Source organism: Tachypleus tridentatus, chromosome 4 (genome assembly GCF_004210375.1).
Source record: "Tachypleus tridentatus isolate NWPU-2018 chromosome 4, ASM421037v1, whole genome shotgun sequence".
Taxonomy (NCBI): domain Eukaryota; kingdom Metazoa; phylum Arthropoda; class Merostomata; order Xiphosura; family Limulidae; genus Tachypleus; species Tachypleus tridentatus.
Genome location: NC_134828.1, coordinates 117,650,241 through 117,667,588, shown reverse-complemented (window position 1 = coordinate 117,667,588; position 17,348 = coordinate 117,650,241). Strand labels below are relative to the sequence as shown.

At 34.5% G+C, this 17,348-nt stretch overlaps 2 protein-coding genes across 2 annotated transcripts in view; one reads left to right on the top strand and one right to left on the bottom strand.

Annotated features, from left to right (window-relative positions):
- LOC143249941 (uncharacterized) overlaps window positions 1-4,541 on the bottom strand; it is a 32,202-nt gene extending 27,661 nt beyond the window's left edge. Inside the window, exon 1 of the mRNA XM_076500562.1 lies at window positions 4,231-4,541. The gene's annotated coding sequence lies outside the window, so the exon portion shown is untranslated. The remainder of the gene's footprint in view (window positions 1-4,230) is intronic.
- A 317-nt stretch (window positions 4,542-4,858) lies between these two features.
- LOC143249940 (zinc finger protein basonuclin-2-like) overlaps window positions 4,859-17,348 on the top strand; it is a 212,819-nt gene continuing 200,329 nt past the window's right edge. Inside the window, exon 1 of the mRNA XM_076500559.1 lies at window positions 4,859-5,613. Coding sequence (XP_076356674.1) covers window positions 5,566-5,613 — 48 coding nt within the window. The 5' untranslated portion in view covers window positions 4,859-5,565. The remainder of the gene's footprint in view (window positions 5,614-17,348) is intronic.

The following is a 17,348-nucleotide window of genomic DNA, read 5'->3' as shown; positions in this document are numbered from 1 at the left end:
GGTTCATATGTGTTTCACGTTCTTTCGCTGGTTAAAGTAATAATGGACATGGTTAATGGTGTCATCGAAGTTTTATCGTATTAATTGTGCACACCTTACTATGAGTGCCACCTGCTAGCAAATATTCTTTCTTAAAATTTATTTTCGAGTTTTGTATTTTTTTGAGTAAGCCATTAACGAAACTTGTGTCTTACTATTGAAATGTAGGACTGACAAACCTTGTCATTTAACTTTACAACCGATGAATTAACAAACCATGTGTTCTAAATGCACAACCACAAAATTAAGAAACCATGTGTTCTAACTATACAACAGATGGATTGACAAACCTTGTGTCGTAACTTTAGAGCCGTAAGGTTAACAAATCTTGTGTTCTAAATCTAGTTGACAGTATAGGAACATGTTTCACATTGAATACAATGTACCATATTGTGTTTACATCGTAACTTTAGTAATATTCACCATCTCGATAAGTTCTGATCTGATACAAGGCTCTAACCCACCAGGTTTTCATATTTAACGTTAGAGGATATTGTTTTGGTTTTTAATTATTTCAAAACAGACAGTCTGCCAAACATTTCAATAAAATGTTGGAACAACAGCAGAGCATCTGACGATGAACCCATCGTCTCGGTTGGAACAACAGCAGAGCATCTGACGATGAACCCATCGTCTCGGTTGGAACAACAGCAGAGCACCTGACGATGAACCCATCGTCTCAGTTGGAACAACAGCAGAGCACCTGACGATGAACCCATCGTCTCAGTTGGAACAACAGCAGAGCACCTGACGATGAACCCATCGTCTCGGTTGGAACAACAGTAGAGCATCTGACGATGAACCCATCGTCTCGGTGGGAACAACAGCAGAGCACCTGACGATGAACCCATCGTCTCGGTTGGAACAACAGTAGAGCATCTGACGATGAACCCATCGTCTCGGTGGGAACAATAGCAGAGCATCTGACGATGAACCCATCGTCTCAGTTGGAACAACAGCAGAGCACCTGACGATGAACCCATCGTCTCGGTTGGAACAACAGCAGAGCACCGATACGTTACTTGAGAAGAACAAGACATATGTCAAAATCTCTTCTGAATATTAATTATAAGGACCTAAAGCTATTTAGGTAGCAGCTTATGTAAAACAGTCTTTCTGTAAAACTAACATTTTAACCGTGTATTATCAATAAACATTGATATGTTGTAATAAGTAAAACAAAGTAGAGAATTAACTACAGTTTTTATAAAGTAACTTAACACTCTGAAGAAGACATGGTACGGATATCTGATGATACACGTGAAATGTTATACATTAACAACACTCTGAAGAAGACATGGTACGGATATCTGATGATATACGTGAAATGCTATACATAAACAACACTCTGAAGAAGATATGGAACGGATATCTGATGATACACGTGAAATGTTATACATAAACAACACTCTGAAGAAGATATAATACGGATATCTGATGATACACGTGAAATGCTATACATAAACAACCGATGAAAGACATGGTACGGATATCTGATGATACACGTGAAATGTTATACATAAACAACACTCTGAAGAAGATATAGTACGGATATCTGATGATACACGTGAAATGCTATACATAAACAACACTCTGAAGAAGATATGGAACGGATATCTGATGATACACGTGAAATGTTATACATAAACAACACTCTGAAGAAGATATAATATGGATATCTGATGATACACGTGAAATGTTATACATAAACAACCGATGAAAGACATGGTACGGATATCTGATGATACACGTGAAATGTTACACATAAACAACACTCTGAAGAAGATATGGTACGCATATCTGATGATACACGTGAAATGCTATACATAAACAACCGATGAAAGACATGGTACTGATATCTGATGACACACGTGAAATGTTATATATAAACAACCGATGAAAGACATGGTACGGATATCTGATGATACACGTGAAATGTGATATATAAACAACCGATGTAAGACATGGTCTTCATTTAATTTCGATTCCAGACACCATGCCAACAATAAACATGATACATTGGAAAATTATTGTTACAAAAGGTTTGTAACTTATATTAAAACATGCAGGTCCTGGCATGGCCAGGTGGATTAAGGCGTTTGACTCGTAATCTGAGAGTCGTGGGTTTGAATCCCCGTCGCGCCTAACATGCTCGCCCTTTCAGCCGTGGGGGCCTTATAATACGACGGTCAATCCCACTATTCGAAGGTAAAAGAGTAGCCCAAGAGTGGCGGTGGGTGGTGATGATTAGCTGCTTTCCCTCTACTCTTACACTGCTAAATTAGGGACGGTTAGCGCAGATAGCCCTCGAGTAGCTTTGCGCGAAATTCAAAACAAACGAACTATTAGCTTCTTTCAGGACAGTAAAATTAATGACAGTAGGTTTATTCAAAAACTAGAATTATCAACAAATACTATGGTAAACTTCTGTAAGATTGAAACAATAACTAAAAATAAAAAAATAAACGTTTGATACAAGTCATGTTATACTGACAAGAGTGGGTTAATACCAACAACACATGCCACAGCTTAAGTGATCTAGTCTTTCAAATGTAGTATTTTATCGACATCTCGTTACTAAAAACCCTATGTTCTTATTTAATGAAATATTTAAGTCATGCCTGCTTATTAAACAGTCTACGGTCTTGTTTAATGAAGCATTAAAATTACATCTTATTAAACAGTCTACGGTCTTGTTTACGAAGCATTAAAATTACATCTTATTAAACAGTCTACGCTAATGTTTAATGAAATATTTAATGACATCCTATTAAACAGTCTACGGTCTTGTTTAATAAAGCATTGTAATGACATCCTATTAAACAGTCTACGGTCTTGTTTAATAAAGCATTGTAATGACATCCTATTAAACAGTCTACGGTCGCATTTATATTTTATAAACTTCCTTTTTAATTGTCTGTACTTAGAATACTGTTTAGGTTGTCTTCTTATTAATAGTGCTTACTTGCGATACAGTCTATACTGTTAATTATAATTTTTTATCTGGGCGTGGCCCAGTGAGTAGCGTGCTCAGTCTGGGAATCCAATGATTTATGGCTCACGTCCTGTAACTGTAAGCACGTGCTCTGCAATTTGTGGCCAGAAATGCATTATAAGAGTGGTGGTCAAAGCCCCTTATTCGGTCAGACAAGAGCAGCCCAGGAGTTGGAGGTGGGTGTTCGTCTCACAGTTCAAATGATGGGAAACCTTGCGCAGATAGCTTTTTGTGAACGTGTGAGCAGAAACTTGTGAAGAAACCAAATTTGTTTCTCTTGTAGACATCAATCAACTCTTTATTTAGGTTTCTCACAACTCATAGGCAATATACAATAATAAATAATGGTACACTCAACGTAAACTGAGACACCTAATAATAGGTGTCACATATTGTTATTTACATTCATTTCTCTAGAATGAAATGACAAACACATTACGTACGAAAAAAACGTTTCTAATAGAACAATATTTAAGTTTGGTTTGAGTTTCTTACTTAATATAACACATATTTAATATAACACTTATTTAATAATAGACATATTTAATATAAGACATATTTAATATTACACTTATTTAATATAACACTTATTTGATATAACACATATTTAATATAACACTTATTTAATATAAGACATATTTAATATAGACATATTTAATATGACACTTATTTAATATAAGACATATTTAATATAACACTTATTTAATAATAGACATATTTAATATAAGACATATTTAATATTACACTTATTTAATATAACACTTATTTGATATAAGACATATTTAATATAACACTTATTTAATATTACACTTATTTAATATAAGACATATTTAATATAACACTTATTTAATATAAGACATATTTAATATAACACTTATTCAATATTACACTTATTTAATATAAGACATATTTAATATTACACTTATTTAATATAACACTTATTTAATATTACACTTATTTAATATAAGACATATTTAATATAACACTTATTTAATATAAGACATATTTAATATAACACTTATTTAATATAAGACATATTCAATATTACACTTATTTATGACAACATTTTTTCCAGCTGCTACTTTTCTACATCAGTTAAAAATCAAAACCAGTTTAATAAATGTCATTCAGTAAGTTTCCTGAAGACTAATTTTACTTTTGGACCAACAGGGCCGTTAACTGTTGAGGTAACTTACTGTAGAGCCAACAACTTCTTATACAACATGACCAGCGAAGAACGCAGTTCTTAATATCTTTTTATGCTTGACTCGTCGTTTACTGAGGTGATCCGGCTATCCTCGAACTCAGGAGTTCTTATATGAGACTTAAAATATCGTAGAATACATAAACAGTTTGAAAAGTAGGCCCGTGCCACCAGGTAGCCGAGACATCTATTTTGTCGAGTTGACGGTTTTATTGCATTCTTATCACGCTGAACGTGTGAACCACCAATGTCGCCACAGATTCACAAACTAGATTACGGTGTCAAGGTGTCGTTATCTTTTATTGTTTCGACACCGTGATCAGATAAAAGATGTCACCAGGCTTGTTAGCGTGTAGAAACACGATATAGCGATATGAGAAAAAAGCAACCTTGCGCGCGCCCCAGCCACTGGGACGTCACCGCAGGCGACGGTCACGGAACCAAAATCTCGTGCACCTTTTGCCAGTTGTTGCGTGTCGGGTAGGCGGGGAAGGTTATTACCATAATTTTCTGATTGGCTTACTCTGATCGGGTTATACAGGTGTTTTGTGACCGTTGTCTCCGCCCATATCATGACAGTGAAACCCGTCACACTAACAGATATAATTAAAGTTAAGTTTTAAATACAATGGTTAAGAACCGATTAATTGTCAACCTATATCGTTTAATACACACGTACATAGCTGTGACTTTACATTTAAAACCATTCATTTCAAAACTGTGTTACATCTTTAATATACAAACACTGCCTTCTTTCTAGCTTTGTGGATATCTTTGGAGTAATAGTTACCTATCTGAGCGTGTGAGGGCGTTAGTGGAGAATGGCGGGGAAGTGAGCGAGAAGAGAAGCCAGTAACTGTCGGGCACCAGCCAGATTTTCCACGAGTAGTAAAGGATCGCGCAGCCCGAGCACGAGGGCTCGGAGAAACTGGATCACGTTATATCTGCTCCACGTGCTAAACATGAAGTAGGAAGTGTACATTCTGTGGCTAGCGGGTCACAGAAAACATGATGTTTTGACACACTACTATTGGAGACGTTATTTATCTTGACAATGTGATGTTCTAGCGGATGTATCATTTCTACTACACTGCCGTATGAACACCGAAGACGTTTGTCTCTGCACAGTTCTTGCAGAAGTGGACGTTAGAAGAACTGTGACAGTTTGGTTTAAGCGGATTTTTTCCTCTTCGTAGGGAACTCAATTTCCGAAAGTGCTGTAGTAAAGGGTTCTGTCCTGCCAGCCACAACGAGTTCGGTGGACTCTACGTACAACTGGTGTGATTTGTGTGCTCGTGTAGTGTGTTCTTTAACTGACGGCTGCTCTATGAACAACCGTGTGAAGGGTCAGCGAACGTCTCTTGTCAAGGATGTGGTAAGTGCCTTTTATTGCTTTTAGCAGTATGTCATGTGTAAAATCAGACAACTGTGAAGGTGTCCAGCTGATCCTGAAACTGTCTTGGAAACAAGTAAGTAAAGGTCATTACTATATCCCAAAGGAAGCCACAATAAAAGAAAACCGCACTTAATCAGAAAGATTTATTCCGTCTTATTTCTCTTCAACCAATTTCGTTTTGTACGTTGTTGTTGCATGGGCTGGTGATAACGCCTTTATTTGTAACAAGTGTTAAAAATACCAGATATAAATAACCAATGTTTATCTTATTCACAATGTTCCCAACTCACATGACGTGAAGTTCCGTATTTAATTATTCCAAATCAATCGTCATGGATCTTATAAAGCGTTAAAATGTTGAGCCCAATGGTTAGTATCGTAATGGTTCTCGTTACCTGCAAGGTACCGTATAATACTGGTACACCAATCACAGTTATTCGGTTACGTAGAGACTGTCTTGAATTCTTAACTATATATTAATTTAATATTAGCTAATGCAATAAGTACATTAATTAAACTTATCTAATACAATAAGTACGTTAATTAAATATTAGCTAATGCAGTAAGTACATTAATTAAATATTAGCTAATACAATAAGTAGGTTAATTAAATATTAGCTAATACAATAAGTACGTTAATTAAATATTAGCTAATACAATAAGTACGTTAATTAAACTTAGCTAATACAATAAATACGTTAATTAAATATTAACTAATGCAATAAGTACGTTAATTAAATATTAGCTAATACAATAAGTATGTTAATTAAACTTAGTTAATACGTGATGATAATTATCGTTTTACTTCACTAGAATGAAAAGTTTACCCCAGTACTTTGTATAAATCTCTGTGTTTCATTCCAATGTTTTGGAGTGTTGTAAGCAACATTTGGTTTGTAAGTGAGATGATAATTTATTAGTGGTTGTATACAACTTGACCTGCATATTAATATATATATTTCTCAACCCAGAAGATTATTTATCATCCACGAGCAACATGAATTTTGTAAATATAATTCTGGTGTCGGTAATTTGAATGTTGAATTGGAAAATATCCAATATTTCAGTTCCTTTTGTTCTCGTGTATTTACACTTCATGACAAAATAAAATAAAAATGTAGGGTTACTGTCGCTAGAGGTCTCATTTACGCGCAGTTTAGTCTCAACTCATTTCTTACGCAAAAAAAAAAAAAAAGATGTTTTTAATCGATTGATAGTTCAACTCGTTTACGGCAATTGGACTTCAAACCGTCTGTTCTTGTAAGTGGACGGCCGGCTTCTCGGAGGAGCGTGCGTTAGCAGACGATACACCTTAGTAAGTTCTTCACAGCACATTAGTGATTTCCTCTGTATCTAAGTTTACTCTTTGTTTGTTGTATCTGAAGTTCCCACTGTTTTAGGATCTTTCACCAGGGGCAGTTTTCTTAATGTGTGGTTCTTTACAGACATTATTTTCATTCACTTCTATTGGAACCGGAAAATTTATATTCTTAACAAATAGTAAAGCTTAAAAAACGACAACAAAAGAACACGTTGCACGTGCGGAATACATGAATTGTTGGTTATGTGCATTGTTATATAATTATCTTTGCAACAATACGCACATGTGCGGGATGTGACCCCTACAAACGTATGGCGGACACGTTTCACTAATAACAACAGTTCGTCTAAATTATTATTTAAGAATTCAGTTAATTTTAAGAACACACAAAAAGTTTGCATCACAGATAAAAACTTATTGAATGAGAAATACTGATATTTACAAAATATCAGTGTGAACCTCCGTTAGGAAAATGTAGGTTAGTGTTAACTTCGAACAATTAATGTTCATAAGTAGAATTACAGATTTTCTGAACTCATAAAATTTTATGACTTTATCACAGGGTTGTATTATTATTGAATAAGTTTATACCATAGCTATCTAAACTAATACATTCATTGAAACAGTTTTCTTAACAAAATATTGTTAACCCCATAGTTCAGGGAACTTATGAAAACTGGTTTTTGAAACTGATGTTCGAAGATGATTGATGGGGATTTATAATATTTTGTTTCTTTTAAAGTTACGCAAGGATCGCACGATTTAAATGAAAAACGTTTACCCAGCTAAAAACTAGAATAGTGACCCACGTATATAAACATATAAATACCAGTTTTCCCCTGTTGCCGTAATGGCTTTAACCATTTAACAGAATAAAAGTTTTACCTTCGATTTAGTAAAATTAGTTCTCTATGGATTCAAAGTTACTCTTGCAAGTTTGAGAACCGTTTGTCTGACGGTACCGATAAGGGTTTTACTGTTTTTATCGCTTCGTAGAAAATATAGTAAACCACACATGTGATCTTAAGGTTACAATATAATCATGTATGCGAAGATAGTTTTAACGACAAAATATAAACAATAGGAAACTCGTGTGCATATATTCACCAATAGTATTAACAGCAACAATATAAACAATTGAAAACTCGTGTGCATATATTCACCAATAATATTGCCGGTAAGAACGTAAAGAATAGGAACTTTGATCATATGTCCAACAATATTGTTGACGACAACAACATAAATTGTTGGAAACTCGTATGTATATATTGAACAATAGTATTGCCGGTAACAACATAAACATTTGAAAACTCCTGTGCATATATTGAACAATAGTATTGCCGGTAACAACATAAATAGTTAGAAACTCCTGTGCATATATTGAACAATAGTATTGCCGGTAACAACATAAATAGTTAGAAAGTCCTGTGCATATATTGAACAATAGTATTGCGTATTGCCGGTAAGAACGTAAATAGTTAGAAACTCCTGTGCATATATTGAACAATAGTATTGCCGGTAAGAACGTAAATAGTTAGAAACTCCTGTGCATATATTGAACAATAGTGTTGCCGGTAAGAACATAAGTAGTTAGAAACTCCTGTGCATATATTGAACAATAGTATTGCCGGTAACAACATAAATAATAGGAAACTCATGTCCATATATTTACCAATAGTATTAACGACAACAATGTAAATAATAGGAAACTCATGTGCATATATTTACCAATAGTATTAACGACAACAACGTAAATAATAGGAAACTCATGTGCATATATTCAACAACAGTATCAACAGCAACAACATAAATGATAGGAGATTCGTGTGTATATTTTCAACAAGAAATTGTAACAGTTCAAAGAACTTATTGGTGAAAGTACATATGTACATGCCAGTCATACTATATTTGCCATATACGATACCTACGATGGAACTTATAGGTAGCAGTACAAACGTGTATGTCAGTCATACTATATTTGCCATGTACGACACTCTTTGTCTAATGCTTCTGAGGCCAGCTGGGATATAAGAGACGTATGATAGTGTATATGATTGGTTGTACAAACAACCTGTTAGTTGGTGAAGTAACAATGAATAGCATCATATAATTCATTCATTTTAACAGTAATTATTTATTATTATACTTTTAATTTAATTAAAATTTTCTACCGTTAAAAAGAACTAATATACCATCAAGATGAGTTATTTTTTTTGTCTCTGTAGTGGATCCTAAGACCACAACATCAATGAGAGAAAACTACATTAAGAACTAAGAATCTATAAACAAGAATATTTAATATTTGCTACATCCGGTTTCCTTCAATACCAGGTTTCATCATACCAGCTGAGATAAAAGTTCGACCACATGTGACATCACTGTTGAAGAGCTATTTTGTGACGATGTGTGAGGGAAAGCACACTATATTTTATTTACCTTTGTTTATCCAACCTTTAATTTAGTTAGGAAGTTTCTTAAAGTCCGCATTTCTACGGGTGTGACTGTGAACAATAACCTATTTATGACCAACTGTCGACGATCTAAGGTCGAGTCCATTTGTGACCATTCGCACGTGTTAAACATCATAAAAATGTTGAAATACCTTTGGTGAGGTCCTCGGTCCTCGCGCAATTTATTACTGGTCTGTATCTTTACAGCCAAACTGCTGTGTTTCTTTACGTTGTGTATATCACAGATATGTGGATATCAGTACCAGTCAAACTGCTGTGTTTCTTTACGTTGTGTATATCACAGATATGTGGATATCAGTAACAGTCAAACTGCTGTGTTTCTTTACGTTTTGTATATCACAGATATGTGGATATCAGTAACAGTCAAACTGCTGTGTTTCTTTACGTTGTGTATATCACAAATATGTGGATATCAGTACCAGTCAAACTGCTGTGTTTCTTTACGTTGTGTATATCACAGATATGTGTATATCAGTAACAGTCAAACTGCTGTGTTTCTTTACGTTGTATATATCACAGATATGTGGATATCTGTAACAGTCAAACTGCTGTGTTTCTTTACGTTGTGTATATCACAGATATGTGGATATCTGTACCAGTCAAACTGCTGTGTTTCTTTACGTTGTGTATATCACAGATATGTGGATATCAGTACCAGTCAAACTGCTGTGTTTCTTTACGTTGTGTATATCACAGATATGTGGATATCTGTAACAGTCAAACTGCTGTGTTTCTTTACGTTGTGTATATCACATATATGTGGATATCAGTACCAGTCAAACTGCTGTGTTTCTTTACGTTGTGTATATCACAGATATGTGGATATCAGTACCAGTCAAACTGCTGTGTTTCTTTACGTTGTGTATATCACAGATATGTGGATATCAGTATCAGTCAAATTGCTGTGTTTCTTTACGTTGTGTATATCCCAGATATGTGTATATCAGTACCAGTCAAACTGCTGTGTTTCTTTACGTTGTGTATATCACAGATATGTGGATATCAATACCAGTCAAACTGCTGTGTTTCTTTACGTTGTGTATATCACAGATATGTGGATATCAGTACCAGTCAAACTGCTGTGTTTCTTTACGTTGTGTATATCACAGATATGTGGATATCAATACCAGTCAAACTGCTGTGTTTCTTTACGTTGTGTATATCACAGATATGTGGATATCAGTAACAGTCAAACTGCTGTGTTTCTTTACGTTTTGTATATCACAGATATGTGGATATCAGTAACAGTCAAACTGCTGTGTTTCTTTACGTTGTGTATATCACAGATATGTGTATATCTGTAACAGTCAAACTGCTGTGTTTCTTTACGTTGTGTATATCACAGATATGTGGATATCAGTAACAGTCAAACTGCTGTGTTTCTTTACGTTGTGTATATCACAGATATGTGGATATCAGTAACAGTCAAACTGCTGTGTTTCTTTACGTTGTGTATATCACAGATATGTGGATATCAGTACCAGTCAAACTGCTGTGTTTCTTTACGTTGTATATATCACAGATATGTGGATATCTGTAACAGTCAAACTGCTGTGTTTCTTTACGTTGTGTATATCACATATATGTGGATATCAGTACCAGTCAAACTGCTGTGTTTCTTTACGTTGTGTATATCACAGATATGTGGATATCAGTACCAGTCAAACTGCTGTGTTTCTTTACGTTGTGTATATCACAGATATGTGGATATCTGTAACAGTCAAACTGCTGTGTTTCTTTACGTTGTGTATATCACAGATATGTGGATATCAGTACCAGTCAAACTGCTGTGTTTCTTTACGTTGTGTATATCACAGATGTGTGGATATCAGTACCAGTCAAACTGCTGTGTTTCTTTACGTTGTGTATATCACAGATATGTGGATATCAGTATCAGTCAAATTGCTGTGTTTCTTTACGTTGTGTATATCCCAGATATGTGTATATCAGTACCAGTCAAACTGCTGTGTTTCTTTACGTTGTGTATATCACAGATATGTGGATATCAATACCAGTCAAACTGCTGTGTTTCTTTACGTTGTGTATATCACAGATATGTGGATATCAGTACCAGTCAAACTGCTGTGTTTCTTTACGTTGTGTATATCACAGATATGTGGATATCAATACCAGTCAAACTGCTGTGTTTCTTTACGTTGTGTATATCACAGATATGTGGATATCTGTAACAGTCAAACTGTTGTGTTTCTTTACGTTGTGTATATCACAGATATGTGGATATCAGTACCAGTCAAACTGCTGTGTTTCTTTACGTTGTGTATCACAGATATGTGGATATCAGTAACAGTTAGATAGCGTGTCTTGTACAAACATGTATATTACTGACATTATTCAATAAGAGGATATTTAAATGGTTTAAGTAATGCCATATGAAAGTTTATGGTATAGTTTTATGTAGAACTTATCTGATAATATTACAAGGTTCAAATTGATATTATTTACTTACCATTGTAAATCTAGAAGTATATTGAACTCAAAGACTGGTTTTACTGTTAATGTGACCTATAACTAGGCCTTTAGTGTGTTGTATACGAGTCCTTAAGTAAGATAATTACATCATATAGCATTATTAGAAGGATACTATTAGCTTAAAGGTTTATTGAGGTACTTTAGGCCGAAGGCTATACTAGTTGCTTAAAGGTGTTTAGAGGTGCTTAAAACCAATGCAAAACTAGTATCTTAAAGGTTTATTGAGGTACTTAAGGCCCAATGCTATACTAGTAACTTAAGGTTTATTGAGGTACTGAAGATCCAATGCTATACTAGTAACTTTAGGTTTATTGAGGTACTGAAGATCCAATGCTATACTTGTAACTTACAGGTTTATTGAGGTACTTAAGGCCCAATGTTACACTCGTAGCTTAAAGGTATTTAGAGGTGCTTAAACCCAATGCTATACTTGTAACCTAAAGGCCTTAAGAGGTAGTTTTACGTTGTTTTCGTTGAATATGAACTTGAAATATACGTTAGTGAAATGTGTTGATTTGGGTGAGAAGTGGAAGCATGTTGTGGCAAACAAAAGAAGATTAAACCTATTTTTAAACACAAACATGAACACAGGCAGAACAGAAATAAACTATTAGGTATTGGTCTAACAAATATAGTAAATTAGTTTTATAGTAAGTTCCATCCTGTATAGTCTCACCCATACAAAGTACCGTAACAGCGGGTCTACATACTCATATCATGTGGCTATCCCGTGTTTGAAACGACTTAAACGAGCAGCTAGTTTATTTACTATTTTAGAACAAAGCTATACAGTGGGTTATTTGCGGTTTTTTTTATTGTATGGAGAACTGAATCACATATTTTAATGTTCTGAGTCCACAAACTTACTGATTACCCCCCTGGGGCCTCAAAAAAATATAAATATTTGTCATTCTTTACTACAAACTATCAGGGTTAAAGTTCATGTCTAGTTTGGTTGTTTTGCACTGATTTGCTTCGTGTTTTTTTTTTTTAAACTAAAAATGTTTCATTGTGCAGCACATTTGTATGTGACGTTAGGATAATATATCATTTTAAACTGTATCCAGTCACAATATGTATACTTCTGTTCTAGCCAACTGTCCTGTTTAGATGAAACTAATTATATATACCTTTAGTAATTCAAACATTTTTTAATGTCAATATCACAGTTTTTCCTTCTGTAGAAAAAGTCACTCGAATGGGCGTAACCGACTCTGTAGCTACAGTAGTTAATTTGCCTTGTAATAAGTTATTCGTGGTTCGTTTGGAAATATTTTTTCCTGCTGTCGACTCATATTGAATTATGTCAGTAATTATAGGTACAAGTGACGAAGTAAAGGGTAATTAAACTGCTTGACCCCTGAGTTACTGCTGGTGCTTAAATCATACGAATGGATAAATATATTAACTTCCATTTTGTTTTCGTCATGTCTTATGTTGTAAGAACAAATGGTTTGATATTAGAACAAAATAAAGAAAACATCAAACATTTCTGGCTTGATAAAAACAAACAAAAAAACGAACATTTATAACAGCTAGCTGTTTGAGTTGTAGAGTTCCGAGATGACAAGAGGAAGAAAACACAAAGTAATCTACAACTACCTGTTTATCAAACATCCATGATGTTAGTTCTCATATATTAATGTTAGTTTTGGAACAGACATACGTTTGGATTAAATGATAATGTACGTAAATACCTGTTAGTTTCGTAAATTTGGTTTGTTTTGAATTTCGCTCAAAGCTACACGAGGGCTATCTGCGCTAGCCATCTATAATTTAGCAGTGTAAGGCTAGCGGGAAGGCAGTTAGTCATCACCAACTCTTGGACTACTCTTTTACCAACGAATAATGAGATTGGCCTCACATTATAACGCCCCCACCGCTGAAATGGCGAGCATGTTTGGTGTGACGGGGATTCGAACCCGCGACCCTCGGATTACGAGTCCAGCGCCTTAACCATCTGGCCATACCGGGCCAGCTTCGGGGAAGTTTACGTTGATCGATGAATTTCTCACCAGTTGGTGTACATAATAATACACATTCTAGATTTCTGTACTGTACTGTACTGTTTGGGAATTTCGCACAAAGCTACTCGAGGGCTATCTGTGCTAGCCGTCCCTAATTTAGCAGTGTAAGACTAGAGGGAAGGCAGCTAGTCATCACCACCCACCGCCAACTCTTGGGCTACTCTTTTACCAACGAATAGTGGGATTGACCGTCACATTATACACCCCCACGGCTGGGAGGGCGAGCATGTTTAGCGCGACGCGGGCACGAACCCGCGACCCTCGGATTACGAGTCGCACGCCTTACGTGCTAGGCCATGCCGGGCCATACTAGATTTCAAATTAACACTTTGGTGTACATGGTAATACACATTCTAGATTTCAAATTAACACTTTGGTGTACATGATAATACACATTATAGATTTCTCATTAACACTTTGACGTACATGATAATTCAAACCCCAGATTTCAAATTAACACTTTCGTTGTGGCGTGTGGTCTGTGGTGTATACTAACTTTTGCTACAAAATATCATATCTTAGAGACACCTCCAAGCTATACATCGTACGTTGTGTATATCATCATATATTCTCATGTGACTACCACACGTCTTCAGTTATTTTAACGTAGTTTTACACCATACGTCGTATACATCACAACACTTTCTCATGTGGCCACCACACGTCTTCAGCTGTTTAACACAATATTTGTAATAAATCATTCAACACCTTTAGGATCATATTAAACTTACAATAAGTATTCAGAATCAATTAAACTTACGAACTTTTATGAAAATAAAGTTTTCAGTACCGGACGCCTATAAAACTGCATGCTCATCTACCAAGTCAAGCTATTCTTGAGCTGTAGGCCTAATATTGTTGCCCTAACGATTTTTTTAGCGCTACTAAAACATGAATGAATTGAACATTTTAAAACAGTATTTTGTAGTAATACCCTGAAAACCTGTTTCAGTGGCCATGTTTGTACTCGAGAAATAAACACGATGAAGAATTAATAAGATCATTTACTGTACTTCAAATATTTAGATCTGTTGGTAAGCCTCATCGGCTGTGGAAATTGGTTTTGAAAATAGTTATAAATATTTACTCGTGTTGTTGTTTGTATATAGCTATTTTGTACTGACAGTAAGGCTTCGGTTTAAAATGTATCCTTCATAATTAATATCTATCTTTATTACGTACTGGCTTTGATAGTGATAATAGTTGCTTTTAGGTGCGTGAACAATATGGCGGTCAGGTTTGTTTGTAAAAGATAGTTACTTTAGACTTTTTCAGCTTTAGTTTCTTCAAGTTCGGAGCGTTGTTGACTGCGAAACGTTGGCTCTTCGTGTCCTATAGGTTTGCAGCAGAGTTTCAAATGAACCTTTGCTCCATAATATATTGAAATACTGACCCTGTTAATGGTATTAGAAAGAAGAAAGTGAAAAAAAAACTATAAGATGTCCTCACAACAGACGAAACTTCCTCGCACGTTCTCATGTCCTGAGTGCGTGCGTGTGACGTTCTGTCGCCCCTCGCCATTTTTACGGCACACCCGAAGTAAACCACGTCCGCGGTAGGGAATTGATGAAAGAGAAATTTGTCCTTACAAGAAAATTACCGTGGCTAATGAGCTTCGGTTCATATACAGCAGTTAACAATAAACCATTAAATGAGGAACAAAATGTGGGGACATCAGAATCTCCTTGGCCAATTTCTTATTCAGGCCATAATGGCAGCACCGTCGTGAAGGTTCGGTAGGCCTCAAACGTCTTATTGTAAACTGTATAACAAAAGAATTGATTAATTTAAAATGCGTAATGTTATCGTCAGGGGGCCAAGATCAGGCTTTATATTCTAAAATAATCTTTAAGTTTAACAAAAAGATAATTTTTATAGCCTTAGGAGAACCTGGCGTGAACGCAATGTTTTAAAATAAAATGTTCCATATTGGGTAGATCTTCATATTCAAAGCAATACGTATTTAGTGAACAATTAGGCAGAAGCAGGAAGGTCTAAATAAGTCATATTCCATATATTGACACCTGATTGCAAAATGATATGGCTGACTGTTATATCCCGATTTATCAAAAGTGTATAGCACCTACTGTGTTTGTGTAGTTCGATCACAGTTAATCGTGTAGTTTCTGGTATGACGTAAAAGGTATGTTCAACACATCCATTTAATATCCAACCACAAAACTCAGATAATGAAATATATGACGAACTCATGAACTACTTACTTTGTAGGTTTAGGAATAACAATCAAAGAAGGTATTATTGTTCAATGTGACCGTTGTTTTACATAAAGAAATGTAACTTATACAGTTGGTGGAAATAATATACATTAGTGAAACAACAATATAAACATAAATATTCACAGGACGTAACAACACACTTCACACTGAATGAAAAAAACAAAAACAATATAGTGAGTTAAGTGACATAACAGTGTGTATAGAATATCATATAAACAGATAAATATTCACAGAACATAACAACATACTTCACAGTGAATAAAATAAAAAACATTATAGTGAGTTAAGTGACATAACAGTGTGTATAGAATATCATATAAACAGATAAACATTCACAGGACATAACAACATACTCCACATTGAATAAAATAAAAAACATTATAGTGAGTTAAGTGACATAACAGTGTGTATAGAATATATAAACAGATAAATATTCACAGGACATAACAACATACTTCACACTGAATAAAATACAAAAACATTATAGTGAGTTAAGTGACATAACAGTGTGTATAGAATATATAAACAGATAAATAGGACATAACAACATACTTCACATTGAATAAAATAAAAAAGCATTACAGTGAGTTAAGTGACATAACAGTGTGTATAGAATATCATATAAACAGATAAATATTTACAGGACGTAACAACATAGTTCACAATGAATAAAATAAAAAAACATTATAGTGAGTTAAGTGACATAACAGTGTGTATAGAATATCATATAAACAGATAAATATTCACAGGACATAACAACATACTTCACACTGAGTAAAATAAAAAACATTATAGTGAGTTAAGTGACATAACAGTGTGTATAGAATATCATATAAATAGATAAATATTCACAGGACGTAACAACATACTTCACACTGAATAAAATAAAAAACATTATAGTGAGTTAAGTGACATAACAGTGTGTATAGAATATCATATAAACAGATAAATATTCACAGGACATAACAACATACTCCACATTGAATAAAATAAAAAAACATTATAGTGTGTTAAGTGACATAACAGTGTGTATAGAATATCATATAAATAGATAAATATTCACAGGACGTAACAACATACTTCACACTGAATAAAATAAAAAACATTATAGTGAGTTTAGTGACATAACAGTGTGTATAGAATATCATATAAACAGATAAATATTCAC